The 23140-nt window shown below is 38.9% G+C and overlaps 1 protein-coding gene across 11 annotated transcripts in view; it reads right to left on the bottom strand.

Annotated features, from left to right (window-relative positions):
• ARFIP1 (ADP ribosylation factor interacting protein 1) overlaps positions 1-23140 on the bottom strand; it is a 131895-nt gene that overhangs the window by 75639 nt on the left and 33116 nt on the right. For all 11 annotated transcript variants that reach the window (XR_010156361.1, XR_010156359.1, XR_010156360.1 and 8 more), the window contains one exon: positions 6624-6725. Coding sequence is in view for 8 of the 11 variants with exons in the window: in XM_009448419.4 (XP_009446694.1) it covers positions 6624-6716 (93 nt within the window). In the remaining 3 variants the exon portion in view is untranslated. The remainder of the gene's footprint in view (positions 1-6623; positions 6726-23140) is intronic.

The following is a 23140-nucleotide window of genomic DNA, read 5'->3' as shown; positions in this document are numbered from 1 at the left end:
AGGATTACCAGTCAACCAAACTAATGAGCATATCCATTACTTCACAGTTATCATTTTTATTTGTATGTGTGGGTGAGAATACTTAAGATCTACTCTCAGCACATTTCAAGTATATAAAACATCACATAGTCAATAAACTATATTTAGGATGCTGTATATTGTATCTCCAGAACTTACCCGTCAACTGCAGGTTTGTATCCTTTTATCAAAATCTTCCTCCCCCACCTCTTCAACATATGGTTTTGGATGTTCGTCTCCTCCAAATCTCATGCTGAAATGTGATTCTCAATGTTGGAGATGGTGCTAGGAGGGAGGTGACTGGATCATGGGGGCAGATCCCTCATGAATGGTTTAGGACCATCCCCTTGGTGATGAGTTCTCACCCAGTCCACATGAGATCTGGTTGTTTAAAAGACTCTGGGTCCTCCCCCTTCTCTCTTGCTCCTGCTCTCACCATGTGATGTGTCTGCTCCCCTTTTACCTACCACCATGATTGGAAACTTCTTGAGGCCCTCACCAGGAGCAGATGTTGGTACCACGCTTCCTTTACTGCCTGCAGAACTGTGAGCCAAATAAAACTCTTTTTTTTTATAAATTACCCAGTTTCATGTATTTCTTTATAGCAACATAAGAATGGACTAACACAGAAAATTGGTACCGAGGAGTAAGTATTGCTATAAATGTTCCTGAATATGTGGAAGCAGCTCTGGAACTGGGTAATGAGCAGAGGTTGGAAGAATTGAGAGGGCTCAGAAGAAGACAGGAAGGTGAAGGAAAATTTGGAACCTCTTAGAGACTGGTTAAATGGTTGTGACCAAAATGCTGATAGAAATATGGAGAGTGAAGTCCAGGCTGACAAGGTTTCAGATGGAAATGAGGAAGCGAATGGGAACTGAAGTAAAAGTCACCCATGGTACACCCTAGCTTGGCTGCACTGCATTCATGTCCTAGGGATCTGTGGAAGTTTGAACTTAAGAGTGACAAATTAGGTTATCTGGCAGAAGAAATTTCTAAACAGCAAAGCATTCAAGAGGTGACCTGGCTGCCTCTAACAGCCTAAGATTGGATATGAGAGCAAATAAATGACTTAAAGTTGGAACTTATATTTAAAAGGAAAGCAGAGCATAAAAGTTTGGAAAATTTGCAGGCTGGCCCTGTGGTAGAGAAAGAATCCGAGCAGACTGTGGAGCAGCCACTTGCTAGAGAGATTAGCGTGACTAAAGGGGAGCCATGTGCTAACATCCAAGACAACGGGAAAAAGGCCTTAAAGGGCATTTCAGAAGTCTTTGGGACAGCCCCTCCTATCACAAGACCAGAGGCCTAGAAGAAAAGAATGGTTTTGTGGGCCAGACCCAGGATGCTGCTGCCCTGTGCAACCTTGGGACACTGCTCCCCACATCCCAGCTGCGCCAGCTGCCACTTTGGAGAATATAAACTGCCATATGTCTTGGCAGCTTCCATGTGGTGTTAAGCCTGTAGGTGCAGAGAATGCAAGACTGAAAGAAGTTTGGCAACTGCAGCCCCCACACAGAGTCCCCACTGGGCCACTGCCTAGGAGAGCTGTGGGAAGGGAGCCACCACCCTCCAGACCCGAGAATGGTAGAACCACCAACAGCTTGCAATCTCAGTGTGGAAAAGGCACAGGCACTCAACTCCAACCAGTGAAAGCAGCCATGGAGGCTGAGGCAGAGCTGCCCAAAGCCTGAGGTGCCCATCCCTTGCACCAGTGTGCCCAGGATGCAGAGCACAGAGTAAAGGAGATGGTTTTGGAACTTTTAAGATTTAATGATTTCCCTGCTGGGTTTCAGATTTGTGTGGGGCCTATTCCCCTTCTTTTGGCCAAATTCTCCCTTTTAGAATGGGAATGTATACCTAATACCGGTACTACCATTGTATCTTGGGAGTAAATAACTTGTTTTTGGTCTCACACACTCATAGGTGGAAGAAATTCGTCTCTAGTTGAGAGTTTAGACTTGAGAGTTAATACTGGAATGAGTTAAGACTTTAGGAAACTACTGTGAAGGCATGACTACATTTTGAAGTATGAGAAGAACAAGAGATTTAGGGGGCTAGGGGCAAAGTTTGTCCCTCCAAATCCCATGTTGAAATGTGATTCCCAATGTTAGAGGTGGGGCCTTGTGGGAAGTGACTGGATCATGGGGGCGGATTCCTCATGAATGGTTTAACACCACTCCCTTGGTAATAGGTGAGTTCTTGCTCAGTTAGTTTACACAAGATCTGGTTGTTTAAAAGAGTCTGGGACCTCCACCTTTTCTCTCTTGCTCCCTCTCTCACCATGTGATGTGCCTGCTTTGCCTTCCACCATGGGTAAAAGCTCCCTGAGGCCCCACCAGAAGCTGAGCAGATGTTGGCATCATACTTCCTGTACAGCCTGCAGAACTGTGAGCCAAAACAAAATTCTTCTTTATAAATTACCTAGCCTCAGGTATTTCTTTATAGCAACTCAAAAACGGACTAACGTACTCCCTATAATCACCTATCTACTATCTGTTTCTATGAATTCAACTTTAAGATTCCACATGTAAGTACAGAATCATGCCGTATTTGTCTTCCTGTGTCTGGCTTATTGTACTTAGCCTAATATCTTCCAGGTTCACCTATGCTGTTACAAATGGTAGGATTTCTTCCTTTTTAATAGAGCCTGAATGATATCGCATTGTCTGTGGGTGTATGTGTATGTATATATTTTCTTTATCCATTCATCCATTAACAGACACTTAGGTTATTTCTATATTTTGGCTATTGTTTATAATGCTGCAAAGAACATGGGAGTATAGATAACTATTCAAGACAGTGATTTAATTTCCTTTGAATATATACCCAGAAATGGAACTGCTAGATCTTATGGTCGTTCTACTTTAATTTTTTAAGAAATTGCCATACTGTTTTCCACAACAGATGTACCAACTGACATTTCCACTAACAGTATATAAGGGTCAACACTTACCTTTGGACTTTTTGATAACAGTCATCCTAATAGGTATGAACTGATATCTCACTGAGGTTTTGATTAGCATTTCTCTGATGATTAGTGATGTTGAGCACCTTTTCACATACCTGTTGGCCATTTGTACTTTTTTTTTTTTTGAAAAATGTCTACTCAAATCCCCAGTTTTAAATTGAGCTGTTTTTCTGCTATTGACTTGTATGAGTTCTTTACATATTTTGGATATTAACACTTTATCAGATATATGGTTTACAAATATTTTCTCCCATTCCATAGGATGCCTTTTCGTTTTGTTGATTGTTTCCTTTGCTGTGCAGAAAGTTTTTAGTTTGACGTAGTCCCACTTGTTTATTTTTTTGTTGCCTGTGCTTTTGACATCATATCAAAAAATTATTGCCAAGACCAATGTCATGGAGCTTCTCCCCTATGTTTTCTTCTAGAAGTTTTATAATTTCAGGTCTTACAGTTAGGCTTTTAATTTATTTTGAGTTAGTTTTGTGTATGGTGTAAGATAAGGATCCAATTTAATTTTTTTGCATATGTATAGAAAGCAGAGTCTTTTCAAAAAACAGTGCTGATCAATTGAATATTTACATGAGAGGAAGAAAAATCTTGGTCCCTACTTCACATCATACACAAAAACTAATTCAAGATGAATCACAGACCATAGTGTGAAAAACAAAACAACACAACTTTTAGAAGAAACAAAGTGTCTTCAAGATACTGAAGTAGGCAAAGATTTCTTAAATGCGACATAAAAATTACTACAGAAGGAAACACTGAGAAATTGGACTTCATTAAAATTAACAACTTCTGTTCATCAAAAGATGCCATTAATAGAGTACAAAAACAAGACATAGACTGGAAGAAGATATTTGCATATATACATCCAAACAAATGGCATATACCCAGAATATATAAAGAACTCCTACAAATAGATTAGAAAAAAAGACACACACCCAGTAGAAAAATGGGCAAAAGGCTTGGAAAAGTACTTTATAAAAGACAATCTCCAATGGTCAATAAGAATATGAAAATGTGCTCAACATCATAGTCATCAGGGAACAGCATTTTATAACCACAATGGGATACCATTATAAGAATGGCTAAAATTGAAATGTATGACAATATGAAGAGCTAGTAAGGATGTGGAACAACTAGAACTCTCATTCATTGCTGGTGTTGCCAACTGGTCCAACCATTTGCCAAACATTCATATACTCGTGACCTGGCAATTTCACTCTTGGGTATGTACCCAACAGAAACAAATAATCAAGTACACCAAAAAATCTGTACAAGAATGGTCACAGCAGCTTTATTCATAATAATCATAAACTGGAAACAACCTAGATAACAATCAGCTGAAGAATGGATATACAAACTATGGTATATTAACACACTGGAAAACTATACTACAATTTTAAACACTGAAATACTCGGGGGGTAGGGGGCAAAGGGAGGGAGAGCATTAGGACAAATACCTAATGCATGCAGGGCTTAAAACCTAGATGATGGGTTGACAGGTGCAGCGAACCACCATGGCACATGTATACCTATGTAACAAACCTGCACGTTCTGCATATGTATCCCAGAACTCAAAATTAAAAAAAAAAAAGATAGAAAAACTGCTATAAGCAACAATATGACTGAATCTCACAGACATAATGTTGAGTGAAAACCAGTTGAAAAAGAGTACACACTGTATGATTCCACTGATAGGTAGTTCAGAAACAGCCAAAAGCAATTTATGATTATAGAGTTAGGTTAATGTGGTTATCCCAGGATGGGATGAGTTGTATTGCCTAGAGGGCATAAGGAAGCCTTCTGAGGTCCTGGAAATGTTCTACATCTTTGAGCGGTAGTTCTCTTGAGCGGTACACTTAACATTTGTGCTTTCTGCTGTGTAGAAGCTATACCTCAATAAAGAAGAAGAAGAAAAAAAATAGGCTTAAGATGGCAAGTGACTTCCCTAACCATGAATGCAACATTTTCTATGTATTGCATTACTCTTGGATAAAGGTCCTTAGCTTTCATCAGATTATCTTTTAAAATATCAACTACCTGATGACAGATATTTTTGTTCACTGTATATCCCCAGTACCTGGTACAGAGCAGATATTCAGTAAATACTTGCATAGTAAGCTTGCAAAAAGAGCTGTTACCAAAAATAAGATGAAGAAATCATTAACTTGAATCTTGGCATAATTAGTATTAAAATTAGTAAAAGTTTATCAAGTAATTGGTATAGTCTAATGATGCTAACTTGAGTTTCTTTATTATGCAGGTGTGTCTTGGAAAGACTAAAATCTGAAATGAAAATTTCTTTTGTGTGCTCAGAATTTAAAAGTCTCTTGGTTCTATGAGTCACTCTATATTGGACCACAAGTGCTCAGAAACCAAGTTAAAGTACTTGCCATTAAAATAAACCTCGAGCTTGAAGACATACTAGTTCCTTTCAAAAGACTGTTAATGCAAAAATAAATGAAATTCAGTGGACATTTCTACTATTATTTAAACTGATCTATTTATAACAGTAATTCTCAACCAAGGAGGAATTTCTCCCCTCTCCTGGAGACATTCAGCAATATCTGGACATATCTGCTTGTCATAACTGCAGGGTACTACTGTCATCTATTAAATAGTAGGAAGAGGCCAGGGATGTGCTAACCATCCTACAATGTATAGGCCAATACACCCAACGAAGTATAATTTGGCCCAAAATGTCAACAGTGCTAAGACTGAGAAGTCCTGATTTAAGTTATCACCTTCTGCTAACTAAAAGATTTTATTCTTAAACACATGGAGTAAAGAGTCCTATTTAAACTACATAATAATTTAAGTACATTTCAACCACTACTTTTTCAAAAATACGAAAACTCTGTTTTTAAAGTTGTACACTTGCATCAAATGTCATAAAAAGGAATGTTTAATGCAAGTATCTCCAGAAATAATAACCATCACTATCATTTCTATGACTATATTAGACATATTATCTCATTTAATATTAATATCTTCATGAAAGTAAATAAGATATTCATTGTAGAGATTAGAAAACAAAAACCTGAAGAGATTAAATAAATAACTGGCTCAAGGTTATACTGCTAGAAATGTGGCATAGCTGAAATTTGAACCCAGATTATCTTCAAACCCATGGTGTTCCCATTTAAATGCAATAAAATTAAATTTCAACTGAGAGACAGATCAAAATTAAATGCACCCTGAGTATCATTTTCCACTGAGTCAAGTATGGCACTTTAGAAAATGAACAGCAAAATCAGAAGTGGCTATTTAGAAATTATGTACTAAATGACATATATATAGAAAAGATATTAGTGCCAATTTTAAAAGGATAATCTTTTTATTACAAACAGAATTAAGTAGTCTTATAAAGTTAGATACCAAAATCATCAGACATACTTTTGTGCTGATCAATTACTGAAAATAAACCAAAGCCTAATAGTTTACTGGCCTGGAGCTTAATCTTGACAAACTACTAAAATGGCCTTCCTTGTCATCCCTATATAATAACATTAGATTCCTGACTGAAGCCAATCTAAGAAAACAATCCTATATTAAATTTTGTCTATTACTTCCATCTCAACATTTAAAGACTTATCATGATTCTTTGCATTAAGAGAAAGAAAAGTGTTCTTACCCTATTAAAGCTATGTTCACGAGAGTCATCAACTTCTCCATTACTAGTCACTGGAATTTCTGCTGCTGAATTTTTGGGAGATTCTTGAGCCATGGTAGACTCCTAAAACAAAAGAAGAAAAAAAGCGCCGTAACTAATACCAAATCATAAAGACGGTATTCATGTTTATAGTACTTACAAGCCACCGTTTTAATATTTTTTATCATTGCAACCTACCAAATACTTGTATAATAATCAGAATACATATACAATTTTAAAATTCCATCTGGCTGCTTTAACTTCACTTAACCTAAACTTCTTAATTGAAAATGAGTTACATATTTGTTGTAGGTACCAGAGGCACTATCCTTGCCTCTTAAATAGTGTTATGATAGAACACTACTTACAATTGGAAAAAAAAAATTACAGAAAGCCAAGCTTGGTTGTTAATTCAACCACAGCAGCTCCATTTTTCCAACTGGAGTACTGCGAAGACAAATGAGAGCACAGGGCAGAGTAGAATTAGGTTGGTAACAGATCACTAGCTTAAAAATCCACAAACTTTAGTTGACAAGTGTTATCAAAATAATTCCTTGTCTATCACCAGACTTCAAGACTAGCTGGAAAGCTACAATAATCAAGACAATGTGGTATTGGTGAAAGAACAGACAAATAGGTCAGTGGAACAGGGAGCCCAGAAACAGACCCACATTAATGTAGTCAACTGATCTCTGACAAAGTGGAAAGGCAATGCAAAGGTGAAAAGACTGTATTTTCCGCAGTGGTGCTGGAATAATGGTGCTGGACATCCACATGCAAAAAATGAATCCACATAAAGATCTTACACTTTTCATAAAAATTAACTCAAAATGGATCACAGACCTAAGTGCAAAATGTAAACCATAAAGCTCATAAAGAGAGCATAGGAGAAAACCTAGATGACCGTGGGTATGGTGATGACTTCTTAGATACAACACCAATGCCATAATCCATGAAAGAAAAAACTGATAGGCTGTACTTCATTAAAATTTAAGATTTCTGCTCCACAGAAAACAATATGAAGGAATGAGAAGACAAGCCACGGACTGGGAGAATGTATTTGCAAAGAACACATCTGATAAAGGACTGTTATCTAAAATATACAAAGAATTCTTAATACTCAACATTAAGAAAAGAACCCAACTAAAAATGGGCAAAAGATCAGAACAGATGTTTTATCAAAACAGATGTTTCATCAAAGACAATGTAAAGCGGCTAGTAAGCATATGAAAAGATGTTCAACATCATATGTCATAAGGGAATTGCAAATTAAAACAATAATGAGATACTATAACAAAATTATTAGAATGGCCAAATCCTGTAACACTGACAACACCAAATGCTGACAAGGATGTGAAGCAACAGGAACTCTCACTCACTGCTAGAAGGAATGCAAACTGGTACAGCCACTATGAAACAGAGTTTGGTAGTTTCTCGCAAAATTAAACATACTCTTACATATGATTCAGCAATTGTGCTCTTTGGTATTTGCCCAAATGAACTGAAAACTTACTTACCCACATAAAAATTTACACACAGATGTTTACAGTAGCCTTATTTATTTATAACAATTTATAATTGCCAAAACTTGGAAGCAATCAAGAGACCCTTCAGTGAACAGATAAAATGTGGTACATACATAAATGGAAGATTATTTAGCACTAAACGTAAATAAGCTATTAAGTCACAAAAAGACATGGAAGAAATTTATGCAAATTACTAAATGAAAGAACCTAGGCCAAGTGCAGTGGTTCATGTCTGTAATCCCAACACTTTGGGAGGCTGAGGCAGTGGATTGCTTCAGCCCAGGAGTTTGAGACTAGCCTGGGGAACATAGTGAAACCCGTCTCTACAAACAATGCAAAAATTAGCTGGGTGTGCTGGTGCATTCCTGTAGTCCCAACTACTTGGGAGGATGGGGTGGGAGGATCATTTGAGCCCAGGAGGTAGAGGCTGCTGTGAGCCAAGATCACAACACTGTACTCCAGCCTGGGCAACAGAGCAAGATGCTGTCTCAAACAAACAAAAAACCCAATTTGAAAAGGCTACATACTGTATGATTCCAACTATATGATGTTCTGGAAAGGGTAAAACTATAGAGGCAGTAAAAAGACGAGAGGGTGCTAGAAGTTAGTGAGGAAGGAAGAATAGACTGAACACAGAGGGTTTTTAAGGCAGAGAAACTTTTCTGTATACTACAGTGGCGGATACATGTCATTATACATTTGCCAAAATCCACAGAATGTACAACACCAAGAATGAACCCTAAGGTAAAGTACGAACTTGGGTTGATGATGTGTCAATGTAGGGTCATCAATTTTAACAAATGTACCACTCTAGCGAGGGATGTCAACAGTTGTGCATGTATGGGAACAGGCGGTACAGGGGAACTCTCTGTGCTTTCTCCTCAATTTTGCTGTGAAAACTGCTCTTGAAAATAATTAAAAATAGTAATAATGCTGTCTAAATCTGCCACTGCTTCTAAATTATGACCTTATGAAAGAATTGTTCCTAGATTTTAAAAATTATTGTAAAAAACACGTAACATAAAAATTACCATCTTAACCTATGTGTATAGTTCAGTACTGTTAAGTATATTCACATTGTTATGTAATCAATCTCCAAAACTTTTTCATTTTATAAAATTGAAACAGTATAACCCATTAAATTGCTCTCCATTTTCCACCTCCCCACAGCATCTGGCAACCACTACCCTACTTGTTTCTATGAATTTGACTACTCTAGGTAAGTGGAATTGTACAGTATTTATCTTTTCGTGATTGGCTATTTCACTTAACATAATGTCTTCAAGGTTTATCCATGTGGTAGCATGTGTCAAAATTTTCTTCCATTTTAAGGCTGGGTAATATTTTCTTGTATGTATATACCACATATATGTATCCATTCATCCTGTGATGGATACTTGGGTTGCTTCAAACGTTTAGCTATTGTGAACAGTGCTGCTACAAACATGGGTGTGCAAGATCCTGCTTTCAATTCTTTTGGATATATACCCAGAAGTAGTATTACTAGATCATACTGTAATTCTATTTTTTAAATAAAATTTTTTATTTCAATAGCTTTAGGGGTACAAGTGGTTTTTGATCACATGGATGAAGTACATAGTAGGGAAGTCTAAGGTTTTAGTTCACCCGTCACCCTGGTAGTGTACATTGTACCCTATAGGTAGTTTTTTATCCCTCACTCCCCACCACCCTCCCCTCTTCTGAGTCTCCAATGTCCATTATGCCACTCTGTGTGCCTTCGTGTACCCACAGCTAAGTCCCCACTTATAAGTGAGAACATGTAGTATCTGGTTTTTTGATTCCTGAGTTGTTTCACTTAGAATAATGGCCTACCATTATTGGTTCTGTCCAAGTCACTGCAAGATATTATTTCATTCTTTTTTGTTAAGTAGTATTCCATGGTATATATAAACCCCATTTTCTTTACTCATTGGTTGTTGGGCACTGAGGTTGATTCCATATCGTTGGAACTGTGAACTGTGCTGCAATACACCTATGTGCAGTTTTGATATAGTGACTTTTTTTCCTTTGGGTAGATACCCAGTAGTGGGAATGCTGGGTTAAATGGTAGATCTACTTTTACTTCTTTGAGATCTCTACATACTGTTTTATCACCAGCAATGTATAAGCATTCCTTTTTCACCACATTCATGCCAACATCTACTTTTTGACTTTTTAATCATGGCCATTCTGGGTGGGGTAAGGTGGTATCTCACGGTGGTTTTAATTTGCAGTTCCCTGAAGATTAGTGATGTTGAACATTTTTTCATGTTTGTTGGCCATTTGTGTATTTCTTTTGAGAAATGTCTGCTCATGTCATTTGCCCACTTTTTAATGGAATTACTTGTTCCTTGTAGATTCCGGATATTGGTTGTCAGATGCATAATTTGCAAATATTTTCTCCCATTCTGTAGGTTGTTTATTCTGATGATTATTTCTTTTGCTGTGCAGAAGCTTTGTTTAGTTAAGTTGCATTTATTTATCTTTGTTTTTCTTGCATTTGCTTTTGGGGTCTTAGTCATAAATTCTTTGCCTAGGCCAATGTCCAGAAGAGTTTTTGCTAGGTTTTCTTCCAGAATGTTTATGGTTTCAGATCTTAAGTCTTTAATCCATCTTGAGTTAATTTTTGTATGTGGTGACAGGCAAGGGTCCAGTTTCATTCTTCTACATGGTTATCCAATTTCCTCAGCACCATTTATTGAATAGTGTGTCCTTTCCCCACTCTGTTTTTGTATGCATTGTCAAAGATCAGTTGGTTGTATCTGGCTTTATTTCTGGGTTCTCTATTCTGCTCTATTATTCTAAGTATCTACTTTTATGCCAGTACCACACTGTTTTGGTTTACTATAGCCTTATAGTATAGTTTGAAGTGGGGTAATGTGATGCCTCTAGATTTATTCCTTTTGCTTAGGATTTTGGCTATTTGGGCTCTTTTTTGGTTCCATATGAATTTTAGGATTTTTTTTTCTAATTCTGTGAAAAATTATGCTGATATTTTGATAGGAATTTCACTGATTCTTTGGGCAGTATGGTCATTTTCAGAATACAGATTCTTATGGAATGTATTTTCATTCGTTTGGGTCATCTATTATTTCTTTCAGCAGTGTTTTGTAGTTCTCTTTGTGAAGATTTTTTGCCTCCTTGGTTAAGTGTGTGTGTGTATATGTATGTGTGTGTGTGTGTATGTATGTGTGGTGTGTGTGTGTATGTATGTGTGGTGTGTGTGTGTATATATATATCAATTGTAAAAGGAATTGAGTTACTGAGTTGATTCTCTGCTTGGCTGTTGTTGGTGTATAGCAGTGCTACTATTTTGTGTACACTCATTTTGTAAACTGAGACTTTATTCATTTATCTGATTGAGGAGTCTTCTGGAGGAGTCCTTAGGGCTTTCTAGGTATCCAATCATTGGCAAACAGAGATCACCGGACTTCCTCTTTTCCAATTTGGATGCCCTTTGTTTCTTTCTTTTGCCTGATTCCTCTGGTTAGGACTTCTAGTACTATAATATGTTGAATAGAAGCAGTGAAAGCGGGCATGCTTCCCTTGTTCCAGTCCTTAGGGGGAATACTTTCAGCTTCTCCTTGTTCAGCATGATGCTGGCTGTTGCGTGTGTCACATATGGCTTTATTTTGAGGTATGTTCCTTCTATGCCTAGTTTGTTGAGGGTTTTTATCATAAAGGGATGCTGAATTTTATCAAACGCTTTTTCTGCATTTATTGAGATGATCATACCATTTTTGTTTTTAATTCTGTTCATATGATGAATCACATTTATTGACTTGCATATGCTGAACCATCTCTGAATCCCTGGAAAGAAACTCACTCGATCATGGGGAATTACCTTTTTACTTTTTTTTTTTTTTTTTTTTGATAAGAGTCTTGCTCTGTCGCCCAGGCTGGAGTGCAGTGGCATGATCAAGGCTCCCTGCAACCTCGGCCTCCTGGGTTCAAGTGATTCTCCTGCCTCAGCCTCCCGAGTAGCTGGGATTACAGGCCTGCACCAACACTTCCAGCTAATTTTTGTATTTTTAGTAGAGAGGGGGTTTCACCATGTTGGCCAGGCTGGTCTGGAACTCCTGGCCTCAAATGATCCACCCGCCTCGGCCTCCCGAAGTGCTAGGATTACAGGCGGGAGACACTGCACCTGGCCTCATGGGGAATTATTTTTTTGATGTGCTATTGGATTCAGTTTGCTAATATTTTGTTAAGAATTTTCACATCTATGTTCATCAGGTATATTGGTCTGTAGTTTTCTTTTTTGTTATGTCCTTCCCTGGTTTTGGCATCAGGGTGATACTGGCCCCATAGGATGAGTTAGGGAGCAATCCCTCCTTCTCAATTTTTTGGAAAAATTTCAGTAAAATTGGTACCAATTCTTTTTTTTTTTTTTTTTTGAGATGGAGCCTTGCTGTGTTGCCCAGGCTGGAGTGCAGTGGTGTGATGTCGGCTCACTGGAGCCTCCGCCTCCTGGGTTCAAGTGATTCACCTGCCTCAGCCTCCCAAGTAGCTGGGACTACAGGCACACGCCACATGCCCGGCTAATTTTTGTATTTTTAGTAGAGACGGGGTTTCACCATGTTGGCTGGGCTGGTCTCGAACTCCTGACCTCAAGTGATCTCTGCCTTGGCCTCCCAAAGGGCTGGGATTACAGGCATAAACCACTGTGCCCAGCCAGAATTGGTATCATTTCTTTGAATATCTGGTAGAATTCAGCTGTCTCCATCTGGCTGTGGGCTTCTTAAAATTGGCAGTTTTATTTATTTTTTTTTAAATTACTGAATCAATCTCACTGCTTGTTATTGATGTGTTCAGGATTTCTATTTCTTCTTGATTCAAGCTTGAGGGGTTGTATGATTCCAGGAATGTATCTATTCCCTCTAGATTTTCTAGTTTGTATGCATAACAGGTGTTCACAGTAGTCTCGAATGATGTTTTGTATTTGTGTGGCAGCAGTTGTAATGTCTCCATTTTCATTTCCAATTGAGATTATTTGAATCTTCTGTGTTCTTTTCTTGGTTCATCTAGTGAGTAGTTTATCAGTTTTGCTTATCTTTTCAAAGAACCAGCTTTTTTTTCATTGATATTTTGTATTTTTTTGTTTCAATTTCATTTAATTATGTTCTTTGTTATTTTTCTTCTGCTAGCTTTGGGTTTGATTTGTTCTTGTTTCTCTAGTTCCTTGAGGTGTGATGTTAGGTTGCCAATTTATAATATTTCATATTTTTTTATGTAGGTGTTTAGCACAATACATTTGTTAGCACTGCTTTTGCTGTATCCCAGAAGTTCTGAAAACTTGTTTCACTGTTATCATTCACTGCAAAAACTTTTTAAATTTCCATCTTTATTTCACTGTTAACCCAGACAACATTCAAGAGCAGATTGTTCATTTCCATGTCTATGTATGGTTTTGGGTTCTTTTTAGAATTGAGTTCCAGTTTTATTCTGCTGTGATCTGAGAAGATACCTGATGTAATTCTGATTTTTAAAAAATTATTGAGACTTGTTTTGTGGCCTGTCATGTGATATACCTTGGAGAATGTTGTGTGTGCTGATGAGAATCATGTTTATTCTACGGTTCCTGGGTGGAATGTTCTATAAATATGTTAGATCTATTTGTTCTACAGTGTAGCTTGACTCCAGTGTTTCTTTGTTGACTTTCTGCCTCAATGATTTGTCTACTGTCACCAGTGGAGTATTGAAGTCCCAAACTATTTTTGTGTTGCTGTCTGTGTCTTTTCTTAGGTCTAGCAGTAATTGCTTTACAAACATGGAAGCTCCAAAGTTAGATGCATATATGCTTAGGACTGTAACATTTTCTTGTTGAACTTTTTACTATTATATAATGACCTTGTCTTTTTTTTTTTTTTTTTTTTTTACTGCTGTTGCTTTTATAGTCTGTTTTATCTGATATAATGGCTACTCTTGCTTGCTTTTGATTTCAACTTGTGTGAAATCTTTTTCCATCCCTTTACCTTGAGTCTGTAAGAATCCTTATGTGTTATCTGTGTCTTCTAAAGACAGCAGATACTTGGTTTGCAATTTTTTTATCCATTCTGCCAATCTGTATCTTTTAAATAGATCATCATGTTGTTACCTAGTGACTGTTTTCTTCACTGTATTATTGTTTTATGAAATCCTTGTGAATTTTATGCCTTCAGAAATTTCTATTCTGATGTGTATCAACCTTTTGTTTCAAGATTTAGAACTCCTTTTAACATTTCTTGTAGGGCTAGTCTAGTATTGACAAATTCCCTTGGCATTTGCTTGTCTTGAGAAAGACTTTATTTCTCCTTCATTTATACAACTTAGTTTTGCTGGATGTTATTCTGTTTAATGAGACTAAAGATAGGACCCCAATCCCTTCTGGCTTATAAGGTTTCTGCTGAGAAGTCTGCTGTTAGTCTGTTTTCCTTTATAGGTTACCTGATGCTTTTGTCTAACTGCTCTAGGAATTCTTTCCTTCATGCAGACTTTAGATAGCCTGATGACTATATGCTCTGGTGATGTCCTTTTTGCAATGAGTTTCCCAGGAGTTCTTTAAGCTTCTTTTATTTGGATGTCTAAATCTCCAACAAGGCCAGGGAGTTTTCCTCAATTATTCCCTTAAATAAGTTTTCCAATTCTTTTTTTTCTTTTTCTTCTCTTAGGAACACCTATAATTGTTAAGTTTGGCCATTTTATATAATTCCCTATTTCCGAATGACTTTGTTCATTTCTTTTAATTCTTCTGTCATAATTTTTGTCTGACTGGGCTGATTCAAAAGTCTTGTCTTTGAGCTCTGAAATTCTTTTTCCTACTTGGTCTAGTCTATTGTTAAAGCTTGCCACTGCATGTTGTAGTTCCCTAAATATGTCTTTCGCTTCCAGAAGTTCTGGTTGGTTTTTCTTTAAAATATCAATTTAGAAAATTTTCATTCATATCCTGAATTGTTTTTTAAATTTATGTTGGTTTTCGCCTTTCTGTTCTTTTGTATCTCCTTCAGTAACTTAATAATCAACCTTCTGAGTTCTTTATCTGGTATTTCAAAGATCTCATCTTAATTTGGATCCACTGCTGGAGAAGTGGTGTGATCTCTTGGGGGTGACTCTCCCTCTGTTTTTTCATATTGCCAGAATTAGTTTTCTGGTTCCTTCTCATGTGAGCAGACTATTTCTTCTAACTATTTTTTGAATTTATTTTTTATTGTACTGGGTTCTTTTAAAAATTTCCTTTTCTCCCCCTTGAGCATGTGACTTAAATGTTTGTAGTTTACTGTCACTTAGCTTCAGCTCCGGGTGCTTTCAGTGGTGAAGACTCTGTATGAGTTCCTTGGTTATGTAGAGTCTTTGTGTGATGGCTTTGCCAGATGCTAGTTGCAGGAGAAATGTGCTGGGTGTGTGATATGGTTTGGATTTGTGTCCCTGCCCAAATCTCATGCTGAACTGTAATTCCTAATGTTGGAAGAGGAGCCTGGTGGGAGGTGATTGGATCATGGGGGCAGATTTCCCCCTTGCTGTTCTTGCGATAGTGAGTTCTCATGAAAACTGGTTGTTTCAAAGTGTGTAGCACTTCCCCCTTCATTCTCTTCCTCCTGCTCCAGCCATATAGGATGTGCCTGCTTCCCCTTCACCTTCCACTATGACTGTAAGTTTCCTCAGGCCTCCCAAGCCATGCTTCCTGAACAGGCTGTGGAACCATGAGCCAATTAAGCCTCTTTTCTTTATAAATTACCCAGTCTCAGACAGTTTTTTTAGCAATGTAAGAACAAACTAATACAGTGTGTGAGAAGGTTCACTGTCTCCTGTGGGGCTGGAATGGCAGAGGTCTCATGAAGCTTATTGTTCCCCAGTAGTGTGCACTTTCTAAATTTTTTTCCCCAGTATTTTATTCACCAGGTTGAACAGTTCAGGGTTTATGCCAGTAGGAGGTGCCCATGGGTAAAAACTGGCCGCAGCAAAGACAGGTGGGTAAATGCAATACTGCAATGGTGGGCAGAGGTCCCAGCCTTGACAGAAGTGGCTGTGGAAGCTCTCGGTGAAATGCACTGAGGTCTTCTTTGGGGGTGGGGGAGCCACCACAGCTCTTCTTCCAAGCCAGCAGGAAAGCAGTCTACCTCCCAATCACACTCTTGACCCAGTGTTCCAGCTATTCAGATCACAAACAGGCACCTCTTCTCATCTACAGGAATGCTGATGTTACACATACAGAGGAGTTGTGACTCCACCTCTCATGCAAACCTGAATCTAGAAGGCACTCCTCCTATGTGGATGTAGTCACCCTGAAATGTTCCAGAAATGCTGTCTAAAGAGGCACCTGCAATGAGCTCCCTAGGAGAAGCTGTAGCTATGTTTGCAGTGGTGGGCAAGAGGGAGAAGTAATCTCCTTCTCCAAGACCCTTCAGGAGCACCAGGGCTGCCTGACTGTTGAGGTAGAGCTGCACTTTCTCTACCAAGCCCAGAACTGCACTTGTGCCTCTGCTGAAAGAAACTTCCCCCAAGTAGAAAATTCATGGATTCAAGACCTGCAGTCTAGTTTCCTTTGTCCCACGGGGTACTCCCTTAATGTGGCTCACTCACTCACTCCCTTCCCCTAGGAGTAGCAGTCCCTGAGGGCCATACTGTGAATCCTGCTGCTCCTCTGGGTGTAGCTGCCCAGTGAAGCTGCCATACTCCAGGCTGGTGCTGGGCAATGTCTGCAATAGATTCAGTGACGTAACCTGTCCTCTAGTCTCCCAGCAGCAGGTACCAGCAGCAGCTCCGATGGGGGTGGGAGGGAAGTGACGTAGATTGAGATTTCCTTGTAAAGAGCCTTAGTGTGTTGCCTTTCTGAAATGCCAGCATAGCAGTAATGTACTGGGTACATGAACAGACTGAAGGCCTTCTAGTTAGCCAGGGTGATGCAGGCGATGGCAATAGTTGAGGTCATGCCACAGTTTTCTCTTTCCTGAGTGCTGTGTTATTGTGCCTGCAGATGCTGTAACGGGGCTGTGCCAGCTGTCCATCAGCCAGGAGGTAGCACTTGCAACTGCACCAGCTACAGTGGTAGTGGTGGAATTTGTGTTTGCCTTATGTTACCCAGGGGAGGTACTCTGCTGCCTCAGGTAACAGGCAGGGCCATGGCATTCCCAAAGGCCCCTGCCCATTGTGTTACACGACCAGGGCAAGTGAAGGAGCAAAGCTGGGTGGGGGCTGGGTCAGGCAAGTCCTTTCTCTGGCTCCCCAGGTACGAGCACAAGCAGCAGCACCTTGTGCTCAGAAGGTAGTTTCCTGGCTGCTGGGGTAATGTTCCAGGGAGAAGCGCACATGCTTTTGTTGTACGAAAGAATCTGTGTGGGAAGGAGGGGTTGCAGGCAGCACTAAGTCCCACTCAGCTCCTATGCACTTGGCAAGGCAGGTCTCACAATCCATAGTGTTCTGCTAGCAGCAGCCAGCTAGGTCCTAGGCAGCCTACATTTGGAAGGCAAAACTGCCCCCAGGCCACCAACCTATTCAGAGACACAGAAATCACAGTTTCCGAGAAACACCATTCCCAGTCTGTGGAAGCAGGAGTGCCCAGTTTCTGTTCCTGTGGCTACAGCACACTTACTGTTCCTCCCTTAATCCTGGCCAATGGTGTTCATCCTCACTCAAGTTTATAGCACAAATCTCAGTTGGGAGCTTCTCTCAACCTGTGACCTCAGCCTGAGTTAGCTGACATGAGGTCCCCTGTGATAGGGAATGGCTTCCCTCCATCCCTGCTGGAGTCTGGGCGTGCATGCAAAGCCCATCCTGATGCCGCTCCTTCCCATATATTCCCCACTGCTCACTAAATCAGCTCCAGTGCTGGACAGGGTTAAAGCCTTCCCCTCATGGCCTGGATTACTGGGTTCCCCAGTGGGAGTGTGTGTCACGGCAGCTGTCTCTCCCCTTCCCAAGCTCTGGAGACACCGTTTTCTGTTGGGTTCATGGTGTAGGCTACTGCCTGCTGCTTCTTTCAGAGGGTCTGTAGTTTCAGTTTTTCTGTTAAGTTCCTATGTTGCTTCTTGGAAAAATGTTCACAGTGTGAATTTCTACACACTATTTTGTCTTTCCAAGTGGGACAGGCATGCTAACAATGTCTCCAGTCTGCCATCTTGGGGAAAAAAAGAACTATTTTTAATTTTTTGGGAAACCACCATACTGTTTTCCATAGCAGCTGCATCATTTTACATTTCCACCATCAGTGCACAAGGATTCCAATCTCTGCATCTTACCAACACTTGTTATTTACTGTTTTTTCTAATAGCTGCCATCCTAATAAGTGTACAGTGATATCTCATTGTAGTTTTGATTTGCATTACCCTAATGGTTAATGATATTGAGTATCTTTTCATATGCTTGTTGGCTACATGTATATCATCTTTGTAGAAATATCTATTCAAGTCCTTTGCCCATTTTAAAATTGGGTTGTTAGGGGGTTTTTGTTGTTGTTGAGTTATACAAGTCCTTTATATATTCTGGATATTTACTTCTTATCAAATGCATAACTTGCAAATATTTTCTCCCATTCTATAGGTTGCCTTTTCACTCTGTTGTGTCCTTTGATGCACAGAAGTTTTTCATTTTGTAGTCCAATTTGTCTATTTTTACTTTTGTTGCTTGTGCTTTGGTTTCATAACCAGGAAATCCTTGCCAAATCAGATGTCAGAAAACATTTCCTGTTTTCTCCTAAGACTTTTATAGTCTTAGGTCTACATTTAGGTCTTTGATTCATTCTGAGTTAATTTTTGTATATGGTGTGAGGTAAGAGTCCAACATCATTCTTTTGCATGTGGATATCCAGTTTTCCAGCATGATTTGTTAGACTATCCTTTCTCCATTTAATGGTCTTGGCATTTTTGAAATACCTATTTTCCTTCCTGTCACTGCATTCTCACACTACATCTAGATTATTTGTGGCTACTGGAGTTAAGTTTCTGTTCCTTGCAAATAAGAGATATACACACACTAGTATTTGGACTTTAATTAGGAAGACTAACATCCAGCTCTCTAAATAATCACTACCTTTTCAAATTACACTATTATGTTCTACTTCACTCCTCCTAAAAACAGCTGGTGATTCAACAGGTATTTACTATATACCTACTATTGTGGGCAATGTGCATGAGATAAAACAGAAATATAAATCAGTTTTTAGCCTTCTAGAAACTTAAAGTGTTTTTGGCAGATAAAAAATTATAATCAGTGTTGTGAGCACAAAGAGGGAAACAATGTTGTGAGCAATAAGATGAAAAACTTAACAGAGGTAACATTTAAGCTAAATCTTGTACGATAACAGATTACGAATATAGTAAAGGAGAGATCCTCAATAGGAGGAATAAGAAGGAGAGTGGAAAAAGAGTCATATATTCTAGAAACTGCAAGTAAAGCAACTTGGCTAGAATGGTGATTGCTCACTCACACATTCATCAGTCCAACTAATTTATCAAACTCTATAATGTGCTAGGTACAATTTCAGACATACAGTATATTTTGTGATGTTTTGTGAAGAACAAAACGGACAAAGCTCCCTGCTCTCATAGAGCTTACATTCTAGTTGGGAAAAACAAACAAATATACATGTCATATAGTCATAAATGTTCATGGTCATGTATGTGTATATGTGTTCACACTTGTGCTGTTTTAGATATGGTGGTCAGGGAAAACCACAGAAAAGGTATATTTTTGTGAGACCTGAATAAAGTGAGGGAGTAAGTCATAAAGACAGCTACAACACTGCAGGCAGAGAGAACAGTAAGTACAAATATCAGGAGGTGGTATCATGCTCAGCTTTTCAAGGAATGGCAAGAAGGCCAGGTGGCTTGAGGGAAGACAGCAAGGGGGAGAAAAGGAGGAAATGGCAGAGAGACAGCCAGTGGCAAGAAGGTGTGTGACTTCAAAAATTATCATGAGAACTCTGGATTTTATTCTGAGTAAGATGAAAATCTACCTGAGAGTTTTGAACAGTGGGGTAAAACAATCTGACTCAGGTTTTTAAAGTACTGTTCTTTTGCTGCTGTGTTGGAATCAAACAATAATCATGCACAGGCAGAAGGAGAACAATTAGGAGCCTACTGGAATAGTCTAGGCAAGAGATGATAGGTAGCTTGGAGTAAGGGAACAGTAGCTGAGGATGTAAACAAGTGGTCAGATTACAGGTATATTCTGAAGGTAAAGACAACACGAATTCCTTACAGACAGATGTGAGATAAGGAAAAATGAGAAGTCAGGGATAACTCTCAAGAGTTTTGGCCTGAATAGCTGGAAAGATGGAATTGCCATTGGACAAGATTGGGGGAAGAGCACAATGTAAGGGAAATATCAAGAATTTAGTTTAGGACATATCAAAGTTTACAAGCCTATTATATGCAAGCGAAGAAGGTAAGTAGGTTACTGGATTTATGAGCCTGAGGTCCAGACAAAAGCTTGAAGCTGGAATAAGAAATTTAGAAGACATCAGTGTGTAAATGCACTTAAATCTCTGACTGGATGAGATCACCTAGAACAGGAGTCAACAACTTTTTTCTATGAAGGGTCATACAGTAAATATCTAAAGCTCTGTGGGCCATAAGGTCTCTGTTGAAACTACTCAATTTTGCTGTTGCAATCCCAAAGCAGCCACTGACAGTATGCAAATGAATGAGCATGGATTTGGCCTGACTCCTGCCCTAGAAAGTCTGTAGAGATTAAAAAAGAAGAAGAAGAAGAATCTAAAAACTACACTCTGGGATATCCCAAAATCTGAGATACAGGGAAATGAAGAGGCACTAGCAGAAAAAACTCATAAAGAATGGCATGTAAGGTAGAAGGAGAAACATAACAGGGGGCTTCTGAGGACAGGTAAAAAGAACACAGGTTCCTGCTTCTGAGACTGATGACAAAGACCCTACTGAACCTCCCCACACCTGCAAGAATGCAACTACAAAACTGAACACAATTTAAAAAGAAATCCCCTGAAAGTATCAGAAAGTAAACAGAAACTCTGGTGGGGAGGTCGTGCTCACTTGCAGAATGGAAACAGGGATCTATGCAAGTAACTTTCCGTCTCCTAGGCTTTTAGCTTTGAGCTAAGTGCTATCCATGCTGTGCATCCAGCAGTGGCCAGGGTACCCAGGGGGAAAGTTGTAGTCTTACTTTTGCTTATTCTTTTACCTTTACCTTACCTTATCTTACCTTATTTATTTTTTGAGACAGAGTCCCAGTCTGTTGCCCTTGGCTAGCAGTGCAATAGGGTGATCATGAATCACTGCAGCCTTGACTGTTCAAGCTCAGGCAATCCTCCACCTCAGTGTGCCACCATGCCTGGCTAATTTTTTGTTTTTTAATTTTTTGTAGAGACCAGGGTGTTATTATGTTGCCCAGGCTGGTCTCAAACTCCTAGATTCAAATGATCCTCCCACCTCAGCCTTCCAAAGTGCTGAGATTACAGGCATGAACCAATGCACCTGAGCTGAAACATTTTTAAAGTGATGAAAGACAGAAACTGGCTAGGAGTGGTGGCTCATATCTATAATCCCAGCACTTTGGTAGGCTGAGATGGGTGGATGGCTTGAGCCCAGGAGTTCAAGTCCAGCCTGGGCAATACGACAAAACCCCATCTCTACAAAAAATACAAAAAACATTAGCTAGGCATGGTGGTGCGCACCTGTGGTCTCAGCTATTTGGGATGCTAAGGTGGGAGGATCACGTGAGCCCAGGGAGGTCAAGGCTGCAGTGAGCTATGATCATGTCCCTGCACTCCAGCCTGGGTGACAGAGTGAAACAAACAAACAAAAAAAAGCAGAAGAAGAAAGAAGACAGAAGAAGAAGAATAAAAGAAAACTGTCCACCTAGAATTCTATATCGAATAAAGGAGAAATAGATATTTTTGGACAAAACCAAGACTTGACTTGCATTACAAGAAATATTAAAGGAAGTTCTTCAGGCTGAAGGGAAATGAAATCAGAGAGAAAGGTGGATTTTCAGAAAAGAAGGAGGAGGAAGTGAAATGGTAAATAACTTGGTAAATACAAAAAATAACCCTATTTTTTCCCTTTTGCCTTTTCCTCTTAATTTATTTATAATCCACATAATTGCTTGAAGAAAATGTTACAAGATTATCTTCTGGGGCTTAATACGTATCAAGATATAATATCTATAACAATTATTATCAAAAAACAGGGGAAAGGTAAGGAAAATATGGACCTAAAAGGTTGTAAGATTTCTATATTTCAAGTGAAGCAGTGCATTATTAGTTGTAAGTGGACTACAAAATTTCAGGATATATACTGTACTCCTATGGCAACCACTAAAAGTATAATGCAAAGAAGTACAGCTAAAAAGTAATCAGAAAAATAAAAATGGAATTCAAATAAAAATATTCCAATAATCAACATTAAAAATATTCAGATTATCAAATAATAAATGAAAAGGCAGGAAGAGAGGAGGAGAGGAAAAACGCAGAGTAGAGAAGCATAAAAACAAACAAAAAACTGAAAGGAATAAGAAAGCAAGAGGAGTCTGATCAATTTACAGTCATCCCTTGGTATCTGTCGGGGACTGGTTCCAGGACCCCCCAGCCCACACTCCCCATCCCATGGATACAAAATTCTACCGATGCTCAGGGCCCTTATATAAAATGATGTAGTATTTGGATATAACCTATGCCTATCCTCCTGTACACTTTCAATCATCACTAGATTATCTGTAATACCTAATTCAATGCAAATGCTATATAAGTAACTGTTACACTGTATTATTTTTTATTGTTTTTCCCCCTCAAATATTTTCAATCCAAGGTTGGCTGAATCCATGGATTAGAACTCATGGACAGGGAGGGCTGACAGTATTTTAAACAGCCTGGTGGGAGGCTAGACTGAAGGAAAGCATCACAGACTAAAGACAGAAAAGCTATTTGAAAGACTATTTTACAATATAGTCAATAAATCATAACAACTGGAATCAAAGTTGTGGGAATGAAAAAAGGTGGATTCAACAGATATTAAGGAAGCAGAA

The sequence above is a fragment of the Pan troglodytes genome, chromosome 3 (assembly GCF_028858775.2).
Source record: "Pan troglodytes isolate AG18354 chromosome 3, NHGRI_mPanTro3-v2.0_pri, whole genome shotgun sequence".
Lineage (NCBI taxonomy): Eukaryota > Metazoa > Chordata > Mammalia > Primates > Hominidae > Pan > Pan troglodytes.
Note: the sequence above shows the minus strand (reverse complement) of the source record. Positions and strands in the feature narration are given on the sequence as shown.